Here is a 24,543-nt window from a genome sequence, read left to right as displayed (position 1 = left end):
CACTTTCCTTAAGTGGTGTCTCCCTGGCATTGACAGCTAAGGGAGGAAGGTACAGGTTTGTCAGAAAGGTGAGAGGGAGATGGGGAAAAGTAACTTAAGATTTGCTGCCGTTAAGCAGAGACAGCCATCAAAAAAGCTGCTTAGGATGACCCCTGCCCTCTGAAAGTCCTGCTCCACCATACTAACATCACTGGGAATGCAACACATTCCATCTGGTTTTTTAACCCCAGGCTCCGCTCACCCTGCCTCCTCCCAATTTCCTTAAATAATGGCTGAGCAAATGCCTCCGAGACCATCTTCAGCTAATTTCCTTCAAGATATGCAAGCTGCTAACGCTGGGAAGCACAGATAGTGTGGAATGGCAAATATGGCCAAAATTAGATTAAAATAACCTCCTGATAAACAAATTACTCACCGAAAATAAATATCGGACAAGTGAAGCCAAGATAACTGAAAGAACAGCACCACCACATGGTAGAAAGAGGATCTACAGGCACTGCTGTCTGGCCCAGTCCCAATCTGCCCACAGAACCTTCTGGGTCTGACAATCAAAGGAAGCAGGAAAGAGGGGTACTGGGGGAGGGGTAGTGCCCTTTCCACTTACACTTTTAAAAATCCTTTTTATGTGCTTATGCAAAAGACATAAATATTTGGCAGAGTGCACTGAGCTTTGAGCCAAGAAATAAAAAGCGCTGTGCCAAGTTGAACGTGGCATGACATAATAGGAGTCTGTCATCCTTCCCGTCCCTTGCTCCCATCCCCCCACCCTCACCGCATCGTTCATTAGCCTCGCCCCGTGCACAGCCTCACAGCAGAAACCCTGGCCCCTGACATGGTCAAACCAGGGTGTCAGGTACCTCTTGCTAGGTCCACTCACGTACTTGTAAGGAGTCACCCATGCAGTGTTCTTTTCCAACCTTAATGACAGAAGCTCCCTCCCAAAATAATCCTCCTAATACTTCAACAGCATTTGGTTTTTCTTCTTTGTATTAAATAAACTTACTGTTATTAATCTCTTCTTGGTACAGCGCAGGGCTCAAGTCCCAGGGATTTGAAGACTGGCTGGTAAGCTCTGCAGCCCACTAGCTGAGTGAATTATTTAGGTTTTCCAAACCTCAGTCCCTACCTCTGTAAGAAAGGGGATTATTATACCTCCTTAATGGGCTAAATGTAGATATGGTGCCTGACATTCAAAGGACTCAATAAACGGTAGACATTTTTGTTGTCATTTCAATCCAACAGTGTAATGGATGTAGCTTGCTCTATACTGTGTTCATACTCAGTCGATCACAGCAGTCCACCCCAGTGTGACAAATGTAAAAATCTATCAGTAGCATTTGAAGCAGAATTTCAGCTCATCACAGAAATATATTGCATGTGTCTCCAGAAGTTAGGAAGGAAGAAGGGACATCGGGTCTATAATCACAACACAGTTTGATTCTCTCTGGGGACAGGATTCGGTCTGGCCTCTTCACTAACACATCTTGAAAGCAACTGTATGAAGTTTAAGTTAGAAAACTGGAATCCGTTAGTCAACATTTAGATACTAGCATCTCCCCTGGGTGCAGCCCCATGGGAGGGGTGGGGACGCAATAGGGATTCGTGCCCTCCCGGGGCTATAACCCAGTAGGAAAAAATACACACATATAAATACAAAACTGCACAACTCATTAGTTACCATTCTGGTAAGTTCTTTGGAAGTATTAATACAAATACAGGGTTCTATGAGAAGATCTAAACAAGGGAACCCAATGCTGGGCAGAGGTGGGAGTTGGGTATATTTCTGCTGAGACACAAAGGAGTCTGTGCTAGCTGGGCATCCCTGATGGCTGAAAGAGTCAGGGTTTCATGGAGCTGAGCAGGTCACTCCCTCTCTCTAGTCCTCAGTTTCCTCACATGAAAAATGAGAAGGGATGGATTGGATCCATCGTTTTCTGGCTTCTGGGGAGCCCTATGTTTTTGTGAATGTGTCTCAGGGATCATATTAGGGAAAATCAATGGAAGTGAGGCAGGCAAGGCTCTGAGCTCACTATTTCAAGAAAATAAAAGTTTGAACACCACTGCACTAAGTAACCTCAAAGGCTTCGGGCTCCAACAGTCTGACTCCATGCCCCCACCTGGAGACTGGAGTGGGAAACACACTCTGCGGACAGAACCCTTTGGGGGCACCATGATTGTCAAGGCCAGGAGGGCAGATTTTGAGCCCCCTGTGGACACATATCACAGAGCCTCTGTGTGCAAGTCCAGTGGAGGCACAGGCTGCACTGAACCTCTGGTACTAGTGCACGGCCATAGAGCAGAGGGATCACCGTGCCAACCATCCTGAAACATGTACTGCCATTCGGAGTACTCCTCTAGGCCCCCAAAATTCCTATAAAGGCCGTAGTTCAGGTGCCTTTCAAAAATGGCCCCTTCTTTGACATTTTGCAGTAGAACAACTGCCTGCCCATCATGTCCTCCAGTTCACTGCATTGCTGATGGCCAGGCCACCACAGATACCACTGTAGACACCCACTGAGAGCACAAGGTTATCTCTGCATGATCAGGCTATCAGCGTTTAGAAGACCCTCCCTTCCCATGCTCCTGTTGCAACACACTGACAGGCCATCCCTGTGAGCCAGCCAGACAGAGCATTAACTAGGAAGATCCCTGAGAAGTCTCGTTTCTCTGCCAGACTTCCCATTAGCTCCGTTGCATCTCCCCGCCCTCCTCTCCTCTCTGTCTCCCTCCCTTTTCTAATTTGCTTTCCTTTCCCCAATATCCTCCCCATGTTTCAACTTCTGCAAACTTCCAGACTTCTCTAAATGCTAATTCTTAAATCAGAGAGAGGTTTGAAGTACACTTATCGTTCCCTTATTAAGATTTAGGGCCTGAACCAGAAGGTGTTCCCTTGTTGCAATGATGTGACCTTTAAATCTGGGAAGCAAGGTTAATACCAAAGCATTATTTGAGGATTCATCACTGGAGCCAGTATAAGTCAGGCATAATCCCATTGCCACACACTCATCCAAGGGCCACTTCCAGGGCCGCAATTTTTCAGAAGTGCATTTATAACTAATGTTCATGAAAGGGAGGTTAGGGAGTGAAGAGAACAAAAGAGAAGCGGAGGAGGCAGTAATTAAAAGAGAAGAGGAAGAAGAAAAAAGAGAGAAACAGAGATGAAGCAGAAGTAGAGATAAGGAAAGGGATAGGGGTAGGGATAGAGACAGAGATGAGAGAGAGGGAGAGACAGAGAGATTGAGAGAGGCTTAGTGGAGGCAGATAGCAAGAGTAATAGAGAGAAAGGACAACATATTTTGATTCATTCCAGAAAAAAATTGCCTTTAATAGCAGAAGCACTATTTTTTTAATCAAAGTGTTATTAAATTTTTTGGAAATAAAAAGCTATGTGTTTTGGGATGGGATAAAGCATAACAGGGCAGAGCTTTCAATACAGAAAAATTTCGGGTAGGATTTGGGCTTCTGTGAGGGGAGGAGAAAAGGGGAACCAATACAATGAAATGCACAGGATTTGGATTAGACTGTCTAGCCCAAGAACCTATGGTTAGGAACCTTGAATCAACAATAAGTTTTAATGTTTAGGGTACAAAATGGCTGAGACAAATGGAAAAAGGCCTGGGACTTCCAAGCTTATTTTGCCTGGCATTGCTCAGGAAGGGCAAGAGGTGAGAGCTATCATCAGGTTCGTTTATCTCTTCCTACTGTCTACCAATCCTACGTTCGCTTCTCATGCGGGAGCTATTGGATGGAAGAAAGAGCTGAGGCAAAATAATGAAATATCCCCAAGGGGCCCTGGGCACTTCTCCTTTTTTTGTGTTACTGTGGGCAGGCTCCAAGTCAGTCTCCCACCCAGTGCCTCCTGCGGGTCCCCAGTCCTGCTTTTCCGGACCCTGGTGCAGATCACCTCCAGCTACCTGCTACTTGACAGAACCTTGACTAAGCCCACCCCATGTTTACTGTCATGGAAACACTGACTACGCGCGCCATAGTGAAGAAGTCATTCTCACTTTACTTAGACTGGGGCATGCCCTGATTTCGAGAGGCAAATACAGAGATCTATTACAATGGTCAATTTTCATACTAACTGACAAGAAAGCATTGAGACCAGAATAATCACCACCTAAAAGGAGTGTACCTGGAAGAAATAAAAGTTCACATAAACATCATCAGATATCAGTGCCAGATGGTAACATTTTGACTAAGATGGAAACTGACTTCTAACATTTAGGTTTGGTAATTATGAACTCACCCTGGAATCCAGTTCTACAGACATTCTGTGTCAGGTCTTATCAATGTACGGGGACAATATAAAGCAACTGGAAAATTCCATGACACGCATCTCCCCACAGCAACCCCAATCCATTGGAGCAGTACCATCTACACGCAGACCGTCCATGCCATACAATACTTTAGTTAGACTGGTAGAAGAAAGATGGCAATTGCCTGTGTATCATTTCTGTTCCTCTGCAAATCCATGATCCACCTCATTATTTAAGCATAGCCCTCTTTCCTGCTAAGTTCAGAAGATCTCAGGATCCTTCTACCTACGTACTTGAGTTGGCACTTACAGTAGCACCTATTTGCCCTCCTTGTTCTAGGACACCCCCCTCCCAAGTAATGTGTGTATGTTAATAACGACTTTCTGCCATTGGTGTTCTTACCTCTTTTGAACCCATAGGAATGATGCAGATGCTGGGGAATTTAGGATCAATTATGCCGCAAGGGTATTTCTGTGAAATGCCAACAAAGGAGGTTTCTCGGGAATGAGGTCATTTTAAATCTTGAACGGGCTCCAGCTCATGTGTGGGATCAGATATACATGAGTGATTCTCAACTGGAGGAAACTTTGTCCCCCAGGGGACATCTGGAAATGTTTGGAGACATTTTTGATTGTCACAAATGGGGAGGGTGCTATCAGCACCGCATGGGTAAAGGCAAGGGGTGCTGCTAAATACCCTAAAATATACAGGACAGTCCCTCACAACAAAGAATTAACCAGCCCCAAACTCAATAGTGCCTAAGCTGATAACCTTGATACACCTTGAGGCTGAGTATTTCATGGTAGAAGGAACAACAGAGAATCTCTCATCCAACTTTCTTATGTTATAAATAACAAACCAAAGACCCAGACAAAAGTCTCCATGGATAGCTCAGCAGAATTGACAAAATAATCCTCGACATCCTTCTAATGAGATGATAGAACCTAAAACGTGGGAGACAGCCATTGGTTCGCTAGTAGTAAGTCTGTAGAGCTGACTAGAGACTAGGACTGCAAATGTTAAGATCATTGGTTCTGGTCATGGGTTTGTTGGGTTCAGGCAGTAAGAGGCTGTGGTGGCATTTGTATACATGCAAATATTATAAAGTATTCATTTAAAATTTCAGTCAACAAATAATGACTCCAGGCTTTTTATTGTGCTGATTCAAGCAGTACTATCATCAGCAAAGACCACCCTTTCCCTCAAAAGTTTGCAGTCTAGTGGGAGAGATGAACAACAAGCGATTTCAGTTGAGTAGAATAAATGTTGAAATGGGACACTATAGGAGCACACACGAGGGGCAGCCAACCCAGTCTTGGGAGTCAGGGAAACCTTTCTCAGACAAAGTGATGTCTGAGCTAAGCTTTGAAGGAAGTATAGAAATTAGAAACTCCAAAAGCTAAGCCTCTGAGCATGGCATACTCAGCATGGCATACTCAATTTCCAAGAATGGGCATTGTCTTGAAAACCTGGATAAATGGTTTGAAGCTGAATTAATCCATATTTGCACTGGCTGTTGGTTTCTCCTGGTCTTTTGCAGCATGTTTCATATGGATCCAGTTAATAACTGGCATGTGACTACTTCCAGGTTTTTATGCATTATAGGACCCTTTTATATCAAAACACTCAACTCTGAGCATAAGGTCTGAGTAAGGTGTGTTTGTGGACAGGTAAGTAGGCCTTGATCAGCTCAACAGGGAATTCCTTCCATGAAATAAGAAGTCCTCCATTGCAAGGGATGCCCTGAGGCAGGGCTGTGGGGTGAGGATAAAGCCACTTTTCCAAGGCTTGGAGCTCACTGGCTGGCCTGGATGGCTCCCAGGCTCTTCTCAGCACCTTTACTTCCAGCATCCAACAACTCCCTCACCTTCCTGCATCAAGCACCTGGCATCATAATTGGGAGCGACAGAGTAAGTAGGGAAATAATGAGAACTGAGATGCCAAACCCAAGGCAAGTTCTGTCTCATGGATGAATGGTTCTCTCCCCAGAACATGAAGGTAACACCTTTCCATCCCCTTCTATCTTAAAGGCTTCACAACCTCTCGCTCTCCACTCCCCAGCCTCCTCTGATCACTTTCACCCTACCTGCAAGTCATGAAGCTGTGGAAAGACTTTGGTACTGTATAAAGTTCCAATAAGCCAAATGAATTCAAGCTTCAGTTTTTTCTTCAGTCTATAAAGGGAAGTACCATGTGATAAGACTCTTTCTCTGTGCTTACAGTTGACAGAGATACATGGTTGAGGGAGAGGGTGCTTTTATTTTTATTTATTTAATAAAATTTATTAAAGTTCACTATTAACCACAGGCCTTGAGCTCCCTTTAGAGAAACAAATATCACAATTGAAGCAGCTGGTTTCCAAGGTGCCAAATTAGATGAAAAGGAAGGAGGAAAAAAAATTTAAAATGAAGCTAAGACTACTTCACTCCCAAGTGCATGGTGACTTCTATTATATTGCACACATGAATTTGACTCCCAACATAATTAGGCCAGGGCTACTAGGCAAAAAATATCCTCAAATTATTCAGACTCCTAGAACTATTCTTTTGCAATCACTCAAGTAACTGAGAAAAGAGCCAATTTTTAATATAAAATTTGTTGTCAGCATCAGCACTGTCCAAGAAATTTCCAGCTGCCCAAAAGTACGGAGTCATGAGCTAAGTTGGGAAGCAAACCCAAGAATCCAGCCTCACCTCCCACTCACTGCCATAACCTTTTCTTCCATCAGACCATCCCCCTAGAACCTGGGGTTTATTCCATCAGTCCTTAAGAGCTCCTGGTCCTGTTAGAAGGAGGTGAAGAATATCTCAGACCCTATGGTCCACAGTAGACAAGATCTCCTCTTCAGGGCCAAATGTCATGGTGGCATTATGTATGGACAATGCCTAGATGCAGAAATATTAGCTCTCTCTTTGCAGGCATGTCCTTGGAACAGCCATAATATTCTCCACCTCACCACAAAAACCCAAGACTAGCTCTAGTGCATTATAGCTCGAAAATAAGCCATGGAGACAGAAGAGTATCTTTCACTGAACTCAGAGGGGAAAAAAAGAACCACTTTTCAAAAGAGGTGCTTACTAGATTTCAGCAACGCTGCCAGAACTTCAGTGGCTACCCTGGGGAAAAAGAAAGAAAAGTGAAAAAGTCAATGTTCAGGGGTCTGTTTGTCAATCCTTAGATCCCATCACCAGCTCTTTGCTGCCACCTAACAGCCTCATTATCAAGCAGCTAGCAGGCATTCTATTGATCTCGCCACTGACCATTAAAGGGGGCCTAACTGCAGAAATCACAAGGCGTGGCAAAGAGTCCATCTTGCAAATGTGTCTCAGTGGTCCCCTCTGCTGCTGAAAGTCTCTCCCCTCCCCCTCATTCCTTCCACCTTCCACCAACTCCCTTACACGCTGTTTTCTGTTGCTCATCCTAGCCAGACTCTTCTCAGTCTCTTGATTTGTACCTGGAAACACAAGGGGACTCTGGAGAATTGGCTGGGGACGTGATGGGGAACAGCACTCCGAAGCTGAGTACAGCAGTGAAGTGCAAACTTCTAGAAACACTCAAACCCCTGGGGACATCCTGGAAAACACTCATGCATTGGAAAGTGAGGTTGGTTCCTTAGGATGGAAATAGTGAAGTTGAGATTTTTTTTCCAAATTCATTATTTTCTTCCATGAAAGAATTTCCCAACATTTGCAAGGAAGGGAGGCACAGGAAAGTGAAAATGCCTTTGTGCCCCTGTCTCAGTGAACTTCACAGGCATTGAGGGCACTATGGTGATTCTGGGAGAGAGTGTGCTCTCTTTTATAAGATAAACATATTCTGCACACTCCTAGAACTTCTCCTTCAGACCTGTTAAATAATGCTCTATTAAATCCAACCACCACTCTACACCACTCATCCAAGATTACACAGACCCGTGAGCAGAGCTGAGACCCCAAACCAGCAATCTCACTTCCCACCTCTGTTTCTTTCCCATCTGTATTTCTGCAGAATCTCTCTCTAGCTGGCCCTGCCCTGGCCTCTGCCTGGTCGATGAGAGGCCATCAACCTTTGCAATATATTATCTGATATTCAGTAACAGAGCCAGCAATAAAAAAACATAAAGGAATGAATAAAACTAAACTAAGATAGAAAATACAGCACTTGAGATGCCATTGCTTTCCATAATCTACAAGGAAGCCCTACAACAGCAAAGGCCTGAAACTCAGAGGCCCCAGTGCAAACACTCAGCTGGAATGACACTGTGGTTCTGCAAGGCCAACACAACCACAGGGCAGACATAAAAAAGGTAAGGCTAGTTTTCATCGATGGACTATTCATGCATCCTTCCAACCATGTTTTCCTCTAAGTCAACCTTCGGCTTTTCCAGACTCACTCTTTTTTAATCCCATATAGTCTGGCAACAGTGGTTTTAAGAAGGGAACATGCTGAAGGTGTTGGTGGGAATCCAAGCCAGTCTGGAAAATCTAGGAGCTGCAGAGCATAGGGCCTGGCTTAGGCTGGACTGAAATGAAAATCAGTATTTGGGGGCAAAGCAGAGCATCCAATTTAGGTCCATCAAAGGAGATAAGGCAAAGCAGAAGGAAACCATGGCAACAGGAGGAGAATGAGGATGTTCCAAGCAAAGCACCTAGCTTGGGCCAGGTCTATGTGGAGTGACCCTGCATTTCTGGTTTCATTTTTAGAAGTTAACAAACAAGGTGATGATCCATTGGATAACAGATATATGAGAGACAGACTAACTGCTGGAAGGGACTGGCAGCAAGCAAACCAGTTAGGAGGATGACAGGCAAAAAGTGCTCCAACTAAAATAGTAGCTTGGAGGAAGAAGGGAAAGAGGTAAGTTCAAGGGAAATGTTGGGCCTTGCTACCTTTTATGGGCTGAGTTGACTTCCCCAAAAGAAAGGTTGAAGTCCTAATCCCCGGTACCTCAGAATGTGACCTTATTTGGAGATAGGGTCATTGCAGATGGAATTAGACAAGTTAAAATGAGATCATGCTGGAGGGTGGAGGGCCTTAATCCAATATGAGAAGAGACAGCAGCACAGGGGAAAAAGCCGAGTGTTGACTGAGGTAGAGATGGAAGCCCAAGAATTATTGGCAAACCATGAGAAGCCAGGAAGAGGCTAAGTAAGATTGTCTCCTACAGATTTCAGATTCTGGTCTCCAGAACTGTGAGACAATAAACTTCTGTTATTCCAAGCCACCCAGTTTGTGGTACTTTGTTACAGCAGCCCCAGGGAACCAATATACTGCTCAAAGTGTCCCCTGGCCAGCAGCCTGCATTTCCTGGGAGTTGAAATAGAAATGCACAACCTCAAAGCCCACCCCTGACCTGCTGAACCAACACCTTGATCTTAGCAGGTCCCCAGGTAATTCACAGGCACATTAAAGTTTGAGAACCATTTGTTTATAGAGGACAGCATCAAATGGCCAGGTTGCTGTTTAGATGTTGAGAGAAGATTCAAGATGACTCCCACATCTCAACCCTCTAGAAAGTACCTAATAACATGATAACATAAAATACACAGAATCCAAAACATGATATTATATGTCAGGCAACATATTGTAAGTGTCACATTAGTCAAAGAGGTGAGGATGATTTCTGAAAGAAAAGAAAAGATTTCTTTCTCCACAGGTCATACTTGGGGGACCGATGTGTTGTCCAATGTAGGGCACATACTGGACAGTAATGGATACAAGAACGAGGCCAAAGCCAAGTACTCTAAGGAGCACAGAACTCAATTGTGTAGGTAACGAGAAGACATTCGTTTTTGTGGTTCAAGAGGGGTTGGTGGCGAGAATGGAAATGTGAGAGGAAAGTTGTGAGCAAAGAATTAAGATTTGATGACAGGTTAGTTACAGAGGACAAAGGAAAGGAAAGAGTCAATGATGCCACTGCAATTTTCAGCCTGGATAAATGGGAGAAGAGAAAAGACTAAGAAGGGAAACTGAGGTATATAAAGACGATAATGATTTTGATTTATGTCATGCTGAGCTCTAGGTGATGGGGATAAAGCTACATGGAACTATTCCAAATGCTGCTGGGATCACAGATCAATAATTTTGGAGAGCATATTGAGCTGGGGATATATATATATATATATATTTAAGAAGCATTACAGTGGCAGTGATAGTTATAGCCATGGGAGCAGATTATATTGGGAAATTCAAGAGCACAGTAGAGAGCTGGCCAAAGGAAGCACCAACACTACAAGGAAGGAAATCCTAAAGGAGTCAGGGCATGTGCAGTCAAGAAAGGAGTAGTAGACCCACAGGGTGTTTCATTTCAATATTTGAAAGAGTTGTGAAACTGAAAATCACTAGATTTTCCAGGCACAGTGTTTTTCAAACTTCAAGTTGTGACCCATCAGTGGATTGTAAAATCAATTTAATAGGTATTGACTAGTTTTTTTAATGAAATAGAATAAATTGGAATGGAACAGAATATATCAGAGTGCATGTTTTTCTGCCATTGTTCTGAGGAAGTCTTATTTCAGGGCACACACCCACAATGTGTGCCTACTGGGGATTTGGTATAAAATGGTTCCCTTTAAAAAAAAAAAGATTGTAAAGATGTTGTTTAGGGTGTAGTGTCCATATGTCCATATAAGGTCTGAACAAAAACAAATGTCTGAAATCAACTGATGAGCACATGAAGTATTTCATCTCCTACATGGTATCTTGGAGTCCAGGTACTGGACCACTTGTTTGAGTGTCACCAAGAGGCTCTTTATCCTTTATCTCTCTGGTGGATAAATGCTTGAAGTGCTGGTCCACTGTCTGAGTACCACTGCTCTGCTGCCCTCCTGCTCCCCAGGTTTAACACTAAGAAAGTAAAACCCAGCAGCCAACTACTTTATCAACCAATGTCCAAACCCACAAGAAGCAAAAGCTTAAGCTGCTAAAGATTAAACAAGTAAGAAAATATTCAATTAATTCCACTCTAAGAATCAAAGCCTACCACATTGATGGGGTGAAATAGAGCCCCAAAGTTAGTGCCTCTAGAGGTGCTTTTGGACATGGACATTGGGTAGCCATGGATCTTGTAGCTCTATTATAGACACTACAGAATTCTGTAGATACTATAGAAGAAGATTTTGGGGAAGACACTGTTTCCTTAAAACTTAAACCCATGCCATCATCCCACACTGTGTGGGCTTCCCAGTGGGGAATGTGAATGGGATGGAGAGTAGAAATGTAAAAATGCCCTTCCCTTTTCCACCCAACTTTCCCTGGATTTAGGTCATTTCAGAAATTTCTGTCAAATATTCTGTTTTAAGAGAACAATAATAGCCAAAGTCTAAGTGAAACAGCCCCCACACTATCTACTTTCACAAAGCTGGATCACCAGGGCAAGATTCTAGAGATCACATGTCACCTTCACTGTCCTCTCAGAAACAGAAAAAGCTAAGCTCAACCCATTGGCAAAAATGTAAACATTCTCTTGTCAAAAATTTAGCAAAAAGCCATAGAATTGCAAAAATTCAATTTACTTCTTCAGTCTTAAGTAAATTTTAAGAGCCATTACAATAGTCTTTAATAATTATCACCACTATTCAGTGCCAGGCACTGTGCTAAGTGTCCTATATATATTATTATACATGACATTTAATCTTCACAAGGTGAAATTTTTAGTCCTACTTTACAATGGTAACAATGATAAATAACTTGCCCAAGCTCCCAACCCCTGATCCTATGGGTATGAACTCATTTGTATACAGGACCTATGAAGGTGTTATTAGCTAAGGTGTACCCAAACCGCATGAGGGTGGGCCTTCATCCAATACGGCTGAGGCCCTTATAAATAAAGGAAATTGGACAAGGAGAAAAAAGCTACAGGAAGAGCAAGAATCTGGAAATCAATAGAACCCATAAGAGAAAGGAGAAGACATGCTCATGTGCATTGCCACGTGACAGAAAGCCAAAGACCAAGGATTACCAGCAGCCAGTCCCAGAATACCACAGTGTTCAGGGAGAAAGCCCTACCTTGCTGACACCTCGATTTTGGATTTCTCCTGGCCTCAAAACCATGAGCCAATAAATTCCCATTGTTTAAGCCAACTCATTATATGGTATTTATTTCAGCAACCAGGAAACTAAAACAGTGTGATACTGGCATATGAATAGACATTTAAATCAATGGAATATAATTGAAGGTCCAGAAATGAACCCTCATAGATAAAGCTTATGATTTTCAACTGGGGCCAGGACTATTCAATGGGAAAAGAACAGTATTTTCAACAAATGGTACTGAGATAGTTGGATATCCACATACAAAAGAAGGAATTTGGGCCCTTACCTCACATCATACCCAAAAATTATTTCAAAATGTATTATAGACCTAAATATAAGAGCTAAAGTTACAAAAATCCTAGAAGAAAACACAGGAACAAATCTTCATGACCTTGGGTTAAGCAATGTTGATTTTTAGATACGACACCAAAGCACAAGTGACAGAAGAAAAAAATAGACACACTGGACTTCATTAAAATTAAAAGCTTTTGTGCATCAAAGTCCACCAGCAAGAAAGCTAAAAGACAATCCAAAGAATGAGAGAAAAGATTTGCAAAACTCATTTGAATAGACATTTCTCCAAAGAAGACAAATAACCAATAAGCACATGAAATGAGTTCAACATATTAGTCATTAGAAAAATGCAAATTAATTAAACCCACAATGAAACACCACTTCACACCAACTAGAATGGTTAAAATCAGAAATGCAGATAGTAGCAAGTGTTCACAAAGTGTCAAGAATTGGAACCCTCATCTACTGTGGAAATGTGGTCACTATGGAAAATAGTCACTGAGAGTTCCTCAAAAATGCTAAACAATTACCACATAAACCATAGCAAGTCGACTCCCAGGTAGACCCAAGAGAAATGAAAACAAATGTTCACACAACAACTTGTACATAAATGTTCTTAACAGCATTATCCAAAATAGCCAAAAAGTAGAAACAACTTAAATGTCCATCGAATGATGAATAAGATATGTGGTATATTCATATGATGGAATATTATTCAGCAATAAAAAGGAACAAAGTACTGATACATGCTACCACATGGATGATCCTTCTTAGTAAAGGGAATCAGTCATGAAAAACCACATATAGCATGATTCCATTTATGTGATATGCCCAGTATAGGCAGATCCATATAGAAAGAAAGTAGATTAGTGGTTTCCTGGGGCTGGGTGGGGAGGGGGATGAGGATAGTAGGAACGGGGAGTGACTCCTAATGGATAGAGAATTTATTTGGGGACTGTAGAAAATGTGCTAAAATTAGAGGAGTGATGGTTGCACAGCCTTGTAATATAGTAAAAACTTTTGAACTGTAAACTATAGATGGGTAGATTTTACGGTATATGAAATAAATCTCAATAAAGCGATAAAAAAAAGGAAAGATAAAAAAAGCTGTGTGGTCATCCCGGAGAGGAACAATGGTGTCTCAGAGCAGGGTGGTAGCCATGGAAGTAGTGAGAAGTGGTCACATTCTGGATATATTTTTAATTTAGTGCTAACAGGATTTCTTGACAGATTGCTGTGAGAAGTTGAATTAGCTCAGTTATTTCTCAAAGCAATCCTCATTTTACAGCTGAAGAGACTGTGAAAAGTAAATTAACCTGCTTGAGTAAAGTTAGAAAGCAGCAGAGAGGAACTCAGCCTCAAGTCTGTCTGACCCCAAAGTCTGTGCATATAACACTTGTTGTTCAGCACCATTTTGAGCACTGGGGTCAGCAAGCTTCTTCACAGCATTTTCTGGAAAGAAGAAAGGAGGTGGCCCTAGAATTTAACCCTAGGACTGTGCTGGAGTTGTGGAAGCGGTACGGGGTTACTGCCGCAGACAGAGTGAAAACAAAGAATCAGTCAAATAACAGGTGGATAAAGCAGAAGGACCTTTACAAGGGACTGAACGTGTCGCCTGCAGAGCAGTCGCCCAGAATACCATCTGGTACAGCCCCCGCCTGCTGCCTGGCTTGAGAGAGAATAGAGAGGGAAGAGCAGGATGGATAAAAGTACACAAACACACACACACACACACACACAAACACACACACACACGAGGAGACCAGGATATCAGGGGAAATGGATGACAAGTGATCTTACTAATCACCATTTTCAAGGGAGAAGAAGAGAAAACAGAAATGGAAATTGAGGTGACTTCTGCATGGTAAAGAAAGAAAAGCCATGAACATATGGTACAAAAGTTGAACTAGATGCTGTGCCCAGCATGAAACTTGTCCATTTCTCTTGGAAAAAAATTAAAAAAGGAAAATAAGCAACTCCACAACTCTGTTCAGATGCTATCAAAGACAGCTTGTGGGAACCATCGTCATTAGTGGGGAATTTTTATAAAAGAAATTGAAAACCAAACCTCAGACTGGTTTGGTTAGCAACACTCAGCAGGGCTTGTGACAGAGGGGTGGCTGCTGTGTTAGATGGGGAACCGGGAGCAGTACACTGTAATCAAGGCTGGGAGGAACCCCAACCTGCCTGAGCTTGTCATGGGCAGCAACTCTACAGAGGAAAAATGATTTTGAAGTGCTTCCAAATACGCAGGAAAAAGTAACAGGATCAAGGAGTCAAAGGTTTTTGAGAATCCCCAACACCAGGAAGAGAAAGGCTGAAGTCTGAAAAGAAAAAAACAGGGTAGGGATTGCAGTAAGTTCTGCCAAACAGGGGAGTCTCTTTCTACATAGGGGTGTAATTCTCAGATTAGCTCTCAAGAGAAAAATTATCCTTGAACTTCCTTAAATTATTCATAAAGTTTGACACACACAGATGTGTGAGTATACTCCTATACTGTAATATGTACATATAAATGTATAATGAGCAAAGTGAAGAATTAAGAATACAATATGCAATTAAGTATATGGAAAATACAATTTTACAGAATGTTTGCCATATTGCTGTATTAGAATAGTTGCTATGCCATACATATAGTTGAATTCTTATAAGTTAAATGTATATATGATGCATCCACCCTCTAAATTTCTGGAAGCACAAGAAGAAAGACACGGTACCCCATCTCGAAGCCAATGCACAGAACAAAGCTGGCACCCAACAGACACTTACTGACTCAATGAATGAATAAATGTATCTAATTTTACTCCAGCTAAAGACCAGAGCAAAAACAAGCCTGACTCAGTGTTATCTGGCCTTTTTGGTTGAGGGGCCCCATACTTGAGTCTCAAGGCTGAACACTTCCAGCACAAATACAACCAGCACTTTGAAAGGTTATCATCGGATCTGATGTTGAATCATTCCTCCTCAAAAAAATATTTAGGTCTTTTAGAGAATAGGGGTAAAGAGCGTGGCAAAGGCCTGCAAAGTGCCTCCTCACATGGCAGAACTAAAGAACAGTACCAGAAAAGTTCACTACCTATCACTTAAGACCAGTGGTTTTCAAACTTGCAGTACATCAGAAACACTTGGTGTCCTTATGAAAACACGGAACTGGGCCCCACCCCACCCCCACCGCTATCCCTGAAGTTTCTGACTTAGGAGGTCTGGGATGGGGCCTGAGAAATCACTCTGCTAACAACTTCCCAGGTGATGTCTGTCCAATAATCACACTTGCTAACCACTGACTAGGCTCAATAGATTAACAGATGGTTTGTCTGAGGGAAGTGAGAGGAGAACTTCTCACCCATTTTTCTTTCAAGACGAATGCTCCAGACCTTCAATGATGCCTTACAGCACTACCATGAAGTTTGGACCGCCAAGCAAAGATGTCATAAGCTTCCCTCTTCCTTGACTAAAATTAAGGGCTATCACCTAAGAAGGGGCCCTGAAGAGTTCAGGAATTCTTTCCCACCTAGACTCTGAGGTTCCAGACAGCAGGGACAGTTATTAATTTTTGCCCATTCAAAAGCTTCAGGATGATTTGGTACTCATACCTGGATGGACACTATTTATGTCAATGATTCCCAGCATTCTTGGAGTGTTTAATCTCTTTTAGAAATCAGGATCTTCATTCAAATCAAATGATCGTGGAGACTTGAGAGAAAAAAATGCCAACCCCATTTCTATGCAATTTTATTGCAATATATTAAAATACCATACAATCATCCAAAGTGTACAATCAATTGTTCACAGAGTTGTGCATTCATCACCACAATTTTTTGAACATTTCATTCCACCCCTTCCACCCTTCCCTCTTTCACATTTAACCAGCAAACTGCTCATGAGTGTCTAATATGTGCTAAGAAAGGTTCCTGAAGTGGGAAAGTCCACACTGTCCTGACCAAGATAAGACAATAAGGACTCCAAGAGAGAAACATTTCATTACCCCCAAAAATAAGAATAAGAATAAAAATTAAAATAAAAGTAAAGAAGAACACCCAAAACATCTCATACTACTTTTCCCCCCTATTATTCATTTATATTTTGTCCCCCTTTTTTCTACTCATCTGTCCATACACTGGATAAAAGGGGCGTGAGCCACAAGGTTCTCACAATCACACTGTTACACCACATAAGCTAGACAGTTATATGATTGTCTTCAAGAATCAAGGATACTGCACTGCAGTTCAACAGTTTCAGGTAGTTCCTTCTAACTATTCTAGTACACTAAAAAGAGATACCTGCATAATGCCTAAGAATGACCTCCAGAATGACCTCTCAACAAAGGACAAAAAACGAAGAATAAAAATACAAAAGATAGAAGAAAAATAAAAATAAAATACAATGAAAAATTCAGACAACATCACCACAACCAAGAATCCCATTTAGCTTTGGTATATTGCCTTTGTTACAATTACTGGAAGCATCTTTCAATGTTACTGTTAACTATAGACTGTAGTTTGCATTGATTGTATTTTTCCACTAAACCATCCCACTTTCAACACTTTGCAATGTTGACATTCATTTGCTCTCCCTCATTCAAAAGCATTCTTATATTTGTACATTTAATCACTGTTCTAGTTTGCTAATGCTGCCGGAATGCAAAACATCAGAAATGGATTAGCTTTTATAAAAGGGGGCTTATTTGCTTACACAGTTACAGACTTAAGGCCATAAAGTGTCCATCAACAAAGGGTACCTTCACTAGAGAAAGGACATTGGCATCCGGAAAACCTCTGTTAACTGGGAAGGCAAGTGGGTGGCATCTACTTGCTTCTACGTTGCATTTCAAAACGGCGCTCTCCAAAATGTCTGCATCAGCTTCAAATGGCCATCTTCAAAATGTCTGTCTCAGCTCCAGCTAGCTATTAGCTCCTTCTGTCTGAGCTTAAATAGTGTACCAGTAAACTAAACAAGGCCCATGCTGAATGGGCAGGGCCATGCCTCCATGGAAATTACCCGAGTTATCACCTACAGTTGGGTGGGTCACATCTCCATGGACACTGAACCAATAGGTTCCAACCCAATCCACACTAATATGTCTGCCCCCACAAGAATGCATTAAAGAATATGGCTTTTGCTGGGGGACATAAATATATAAACCAGCACAATCACCATCACTGACCACTCTAGGTTTTGCTAAGTTATACAATCCCAGTCTTTATCTTCTATCTTTCCTTCTGGCATCATACATGCCCCAAACCTTCCTCTTTCAACCATACTCACACTCATCTTTGTTCAAAGTACTTATAATTTTATAATATAAAACAAAGTATTGTGCTATTTCTTGATCTATATAATCCATGCTGTTGATACTTCTGTACTCCTTCAGCATCAAAAGCCCAATCTCTAACCTCTTTCTATCTCCTCATAACCTGTGTTCTCAACTCTCTAATTTTGCTCATCATTGTTATTCCATATTAGTGAGACCATACAGTATCCATCCTTTCGTATCTGGCTAATTTCACTCAATGTAATGTCTACTGTCTACCATTTTGTCTTTTGGATTTTATATGTCATATTTTACTTTATTTTTATTTTTCCCTTTCTCTCTCTCTTTTTACCCTTACTTATAGTCTATATTTCTACACTCTTCTCCAAACCTCTCTCTCCTGTCTTCTCCTATCTACCTGTAATGCTACCTTTAGTATTCCTTGTACAGCAGGTATCTTGTTCACAAACTTTCTCAGTGTCTGTCTGAAAATATTTTAAAATCTCCCTCAATTTTGAAGGACAGTTTTGCTGGATATAGAATTCTTGGTTGGCAGTTTTTCTATTTCAGTAGCTTAAATATATCATACCATTGCCTTCTTGCCTCCATAGTTTCTACTGAGAAAACTGCATATGGTCTTACTAAGCTTCCTTTGTATGTGACGGATCACTTTGTTTTTGCTGCTTTCAGAATTCTCTTTGTCTTGGATATTTGATAAACTGATTATTAAGTGTATTGGAGTAGGTCTACTCAGATCTATTCTTTTGGGGGTACTCTGAGCTTCTTGGATCTGTAATTTTATGTCTTTTATCACAGATGGGAAATTTTCAGTGATTATTTCCACCATTTTTCTTTCTGCCCCTTTTCCCTTCTCTTCTCCTCTGGGACACCAATGACATGTATATTCATGCAATTCATGTTGTCATTCAGTTCCCTGAGACCCTGCTCATATTTTTTCCTTTTTTTTCCCTATCTGTTCTGTGTGTAGGATTGCAGATGCCCTGTCCTCTAGTTCATGAATCCTTATTTCTGCCTCTTCAAATGTCCTGTTGCATGTCCCCATTGTGTTTTTCATCTCTTGTATTGTGCCTTTCATTCCCATAAGTTCTGCCAATTGTTTTTCAAACTTTCGAGTTCTTCCTTATGTTTACCCAATGACTTCTTCATATTCTTCATCTCTTTTGCCATATCTTCCCTCAATTCATTGATTTAATTTTTGAATTGACTTAGGAGATTTGTTTGATTAATAACTAGTTGTTTCAAGTGTAAGTTTATTCCTCTGACTGGGCCATATCTTTTTTTCTCCTAGTGCAATCTGTAATTTTCTGTTGTCCGGGCATCTGGTTTTCTTGATTACCCCAATCATATTTTCCCAGACCAGATGGGCCCAGGTCTCAGCAGGATGCTGTATTCAGAATCAGGTTTCCCTGAGGGTGAGACTCAACAGATTGTCAGACTTTCCTGTGAGGCCTCTAGACTCTGTGCTTTTCCTATCCTGTCCAGCAGTTGGTTCTTGGCAGCCTGCAGCTCCCCAAAGGCATAAAGAGGTGTGGTATATTTTTACTCTTGGTGGATCCTGTCCTGGCCAGAGACTGAGGGTGTCAGAAGCCAAGCTTAAGTTGTTTCTGTTTTTGTTCCCTACCTGTCCCCCAGGCCCTGGGGTCTGAGTTCTCTGAGTGAGGGTCACCACATGAGCTGGGCCCCACCCTCCTCTTTTCTTAGGGCAGAAAAGCCATTTAGGGAATTGTCTCCTACACTTGAGTTTTTCCTTTGGCTCTCTATCTTAACTCCACCATTGCCCAGGTCAGTGCTGACAACTGAAAATGCCTGAGGCTTTCTCTAATGAGCTACTTAAAATGAGAGGGGGAAAAGGGGGATAAAAGCAGGAAGTCCCCTTTTCAGAGCCAGTCGCCAGCCCTCCAGTTCACCAGGCAAGAACCGGAATTGGTACCTTATTCTGTGTGCCTTTTCTTGGGGCACAGCCCTTTTCCAGTAGTCTGATCTCGGCGGACTCCAAAAGCCTCTGTTTTTATTTATTTATGTATTTTTCCCATCAGCCCTGTCTCCTCTGTGCCAGGGAAAACCTCCAGGTTCCTTTCTTGCTGGCTCAGGTTTATCTGTACTCATAGGCTGTATTCAGTAGTCCAATTTTGTTAATTAAAATAATAATTGGAGCTTGGTTGAGTTACATTCCCTTGCTCCCAGCAGGGACTGCTTCTTTTTCCCACAGCAAAGTTTTCCTACTCAGCCTGCTATTCCAGTGGGGGAAGAGCGCCAGCTCCTCAGTCTGGAGAGCTTTACTTACAGTTCTATGCTGCTATCTCAACCATTCCACCCATTCCTGACTGGTGAACAATGTTGTACAGTCATGGATGTTCCCCCACCAGTTGTTCCGGACTATTTTCTAGTTGTTCCTGGCTACTTACTAGTTTCTTAGGGTACTAACTATATTCCACACCTCCCTATGTCACCATCTTGCCCTGCTTCCAACCCCATTTTTTAAGGGATATGATTTATTAATGATAAATTCCAACATTGGCTATAATCTCTCAGAGAATTCTAGACACACCAAGTCACCTGAAACTCCCCCAACACATTATGGTCTTGCAGTTCTCCACAGGCTTGAACACAAAATTCTCTGGTTCTCCAGAATGCTTTCCCTCCCTTTACCCTTTTCTACCTAGCATATACCTGCCTGCCCACCTACTCACTATATAACATCCAGTACAAATGGCTGCTCCTCCAATACCTGAGCTCTCTGAGTTCTCATCACAATGAGTTCTCTTCTACTTTCCTTTATCAGAGCATATTCACAATAATATGGAAGTTATCCATTTATATATCTAACTCTACATTAGGCTGGAAGTTCTTTGAAGACAGAAACTATATCTCTGAAGCTTGAACACTAACCATAGTACCTACTACACAGTAATTTTTAAATAAATATTTGATGTGCGGATAAATTAATAAGTGAATAGGTTGCAACAGTCTGCTGCTAAACTGAAATTTACCCCAATCTTAACCCCACACTGCCTCTAGAAATCACAAAGAATAAGTGGCCCAGAGAAGAGCATTTTTTTAAAGGAAACTAGGTGATCATGCAGGAAATAACATTGAATCTTTGCTCCCAGCAGAGATTATACCAAACAGAAAATTTTACCCCCAACACAGTGGAAAGTTCTGCCCTGTTTTAAAAGTGGTAGTCATTGGAATCACAAACATCCACCGAATATTCACAACACATCAGGAGTTGTGCCAGGCAACTTATTCACTCATTTCAAATCCTTTACAACAGAAAGGTTGTCCCCATTTTACTATGAAGCAACTGAGGCTCAGAGAGATTAACTAACTTAACCAGAGCAGATACTTAAACCCCAGTCTTCTAAGTCCAACACTGTTTCTACAGCACAATGAATTTCTTCCAGAAAATCAATTAAGAAACAAAAACAGAGAAAAGGAAAAGAAGAGGAAACAGGGCCATGTGACAAAACCCTTTACCCCTGTGCCTAACACCCAGGTCTTTGTTGAACTTTCTTAACTGAGTTGACTGGATAGACTCAAATTGGCCTTCTTTGTCTGTCGGCACCTTCCCCGATATGTGCCCAGACTGATCTGTCCGTGTGTGGAGTTGCCTAGAAAGGAGCCTCTAACAGATTCGAAGTTACTGAAATGCCACATAAACAATTTTCGGCACTGAAAAAGGATGCGCAAGATTCCCAAGGGTGGCCCAAGAGTTATACACATTCTTCATTTGCAGATAGGAATCTTGATAGGCTGTAATGGTGCACCTCTCCATTGCTTTTTCACGCTCCTGCCTCCAGCCATGAGGTTTATTTGATGGTACCTGACGTACATCACTGGATGGAGATGAACACTAGGTGCCATCTCCCCAACCTTGGACAAGCCCTCTCAGTGAAGATGGATAACATGGACTCCACGTTCAGAGGGAAAGGACTGTCACCACTGAGCCACAAAATACGTGACAGCATCATCTCTGCAGGCTGAAATCAGAGTTGTAAAAGGCATTTTCCATTTAAGGCAGCTCACACATCTCAGACATGGCTGAAGGAACCAGTATCTGCTTATTGATTACATCCAGATTAAAAGACTGGAATGATCATAGTCAAGTAACATCTTTAATCATCACTCTATCCAAGGTTGCCTTCCTGGAGCACAAGGAACTTCTTTCTCTAATTAAGCATGAAGAAGGGGGAAGAAGATTTGAAAAATCTCATAATATCCTACATAGAATTCTCCAATATCTTTGCTGAGTCCTGATTAATCCATATACAAATCTATCATCATTCTAGGATATCTATAGCCTGGACTATTCCTATATGTTATTAAAATTACATTTCCCTGACTCCCAGGGGTGTAAATCTCCCTGGCAACGTGGGACATGACTCCCAGGGATGAGCCTGGAGCCAGTATCGTGGAATTGAGAAAGCCTTCCTGACCAAAAGAGGGAAGAGAAATGAAACAAAATAAAATTTCAGTGGCTGAGAGATTTCAAATAGAGTTGAGAGGTCATTCTGGAGGTTATTCTTATACATTATATAGATATCCCTTTTTAGTTTTTAGTGTATTAGAATAGCTAAAAGGAAATACCTGAAATTATTGAGCTGCAATCCAGCAGACTTGATTCTTGAAGATGACTGTAAAACTATATAGTTTTTACAGTGTGATTATGTAATTGTGAAAACCCTATGACTAACATTCCCTTTATCCAGTGTATGGAAAGAAGAGTAAGAAAATAAAGAGAAAAATTAAATAAATAATAAGGGGATAATAGGATATAGGATGTTTTGGGTGTTCTTTTTTATTTTTATTTTTATTCTTATGCTTTTTTTTTTTTTTTTTTTTGAGTAATGAAAATGCCCAAAAATTGATTGTGGTGATGAATGCACAAGTATATGATGATACAATGAACCACTGATTGTACACTTTGGAAGATTATCTGGTATGTCAATATATCTCAATAAAATTGCATTAAAAATTACATTTTCTAAGTAGAGCATAGTTGTAATGATAAATATGCATTTTTATTATATAACTATTCATATATGCTATATAAAGAATATTACATACCTTAATATACTTTTTATTATTATTAATGTAATTATATGTAATATAGCAATATTATTATGGGCCACACACTTTTAACATATGAAAGTGTTTGGATGGTATTTGGTGTGTTTTTTTCCAATTTAAAGAATTATTTGAGGCATCATCATTAATGGGGAGCTAATAAAAATAATATAATAGAACTAAAAACTGTTATAAAATAAATACCCTCAAATAATAAAGCATGGGGAATAGCTCAGCCTCCAGTGTCTGTAATCTGTGATAACTTGTAAGTCATCTTGTCTAGAAAGATACTATAGATGAAATAAATGAGGTGCTGAAACTAGAGATGATATAAACAACGTGCTGAAGATTAAATGGACTTGGGAAAGGATTTTCTTATAATTTTTTGAAATCAGGAAAAAAGTTCATTAAAAAAATTTAATCCTCTGGTCCATCAATTTAATAACACTAGGTTTTTTTCTTTTCCTTTACTTACATGTGCTGTCACATAACAAAAATGCAAGCCAAAAAGGCTTTAAAAAATGAAGAAATGAAAAATTAAATTGTTAGACAAACCTTCCAAAACACTGCATCTGGACTTTGAAACAAATGAGTCAACAAACTGAGATGTATGAATTAACAGCACTTGTATGAGAACTGCATTTACAGAATAATCCTTCTATTGGGAGTCAATCCAATTCCCAAATGAAGGTTATTTTTTGTCTATGATGAACAAAAAAATATCTTGGGTCTTCCAAACAGGACAGGTGTGTAAACTTGCATGCAAGTCAGAATCACCCATGTTTGTTTTAACAACCCTTTTGATAGGATTAAATGGGTTTAAAGATTAAATGACTTTACAAGGGTGGATTTTGTTTGCTGATAAATAAAATCGGATTCAAATGACATGAATTACAAGAAATAATTTTCCTTGTAAACACCAAGCAAATTTTAAAAACTTTTCTACGGAGGTCAGAATCTTTTATGTTGCCAAAATCCTGCCTGTAAATTCATTAGTCAGATTTACTCCATTTAAGCCATGTAGTCAGCAGGAGAGAACATCCAAGATGGAATAAGTCACAATTTCCATAGTAGCAGGATGTCATGCATTAAATAACAAAGGGCTGAGTCCCCTAAATAATGGAGAGTTAGCATTTCTGATGCTCAGGGGCCAGATGATGACTATCTGGACCATGGTCATGAATTAGTACCCTAAGTCGTCATGCCGATCATCCAATTGCATTCTGCCATGGCCAAATGCCCAAACGTCATGAGAGCCTCAAGAAGTTAAGTCTTCTTTTAGGACAACAAACAGAGAGAACCTGAAGTTCTAAACCAACAGGTCCAAGAGTGTGTTCTGCTGAATGTGAATCTCAGGATATGTTCCATGTTCAGACAAGTGTGGGAACCACTTCACACAACATTCTTCCACACTGAAAAGGCTGAAGAAATTATGATATATCTGTACAATGTATCTATGCAATCCCTATAAGGAATTAGGTAGGGCTATATACTTTGTTAAGTGAAAATAGCTTGCAAAACAGTACATAAAATATATATATTTAAAAATAGAATGTAAACAGCAAAAAAGTATACCTGTACAATGATACATGCATGTGTACACACAAAAACATATGCGTTTAATAAGTATTAAAAAGG

General features: G+C 40.9%; 1 protein-coding gene across 1 annotated transcript in view; it reads right to left on the bottom strand.

Annotated features, from left to right (window-relative positions):
- The window catches only part of AGBL1 (ATP/GTP binding protein like 1), a 1,004,372-nt gene that overhangs the window by 695,159 nt on the left and 284,670 nt on the right, over positions 1-24,543 (bottom strand). The window contains exon 7 of the mRNA XM_037832989.1: positions 7,338-7,375. Within this exon, the coding sequence (XP_037688917.1) occupies positions 7,338-7,375 (38 nt within the window). The remainder of the gene's footprint in view (positions 1-7,337; positions 7,376-24,543) is intronic.

The sequence above is a fragment of the Choloepus didactylus genome, chromosome 4 (genome assembly GCF_015220235.1).
Source record: "Choloepus didactylus isolate mChoDid1 chromosome 4, mChoDid1.pri, whole genome shotgun sequence".
NCBI lineage: Eukaryota > Metazoa > Chordata > Mammalia > Pilosa > Megalonychidae > Choloepus > Choloepus didactylus.
Note: the sequence above shows the minus strand (reverse complement) of the source record. Positions and strands in the feature narration are given on the sequence as shown.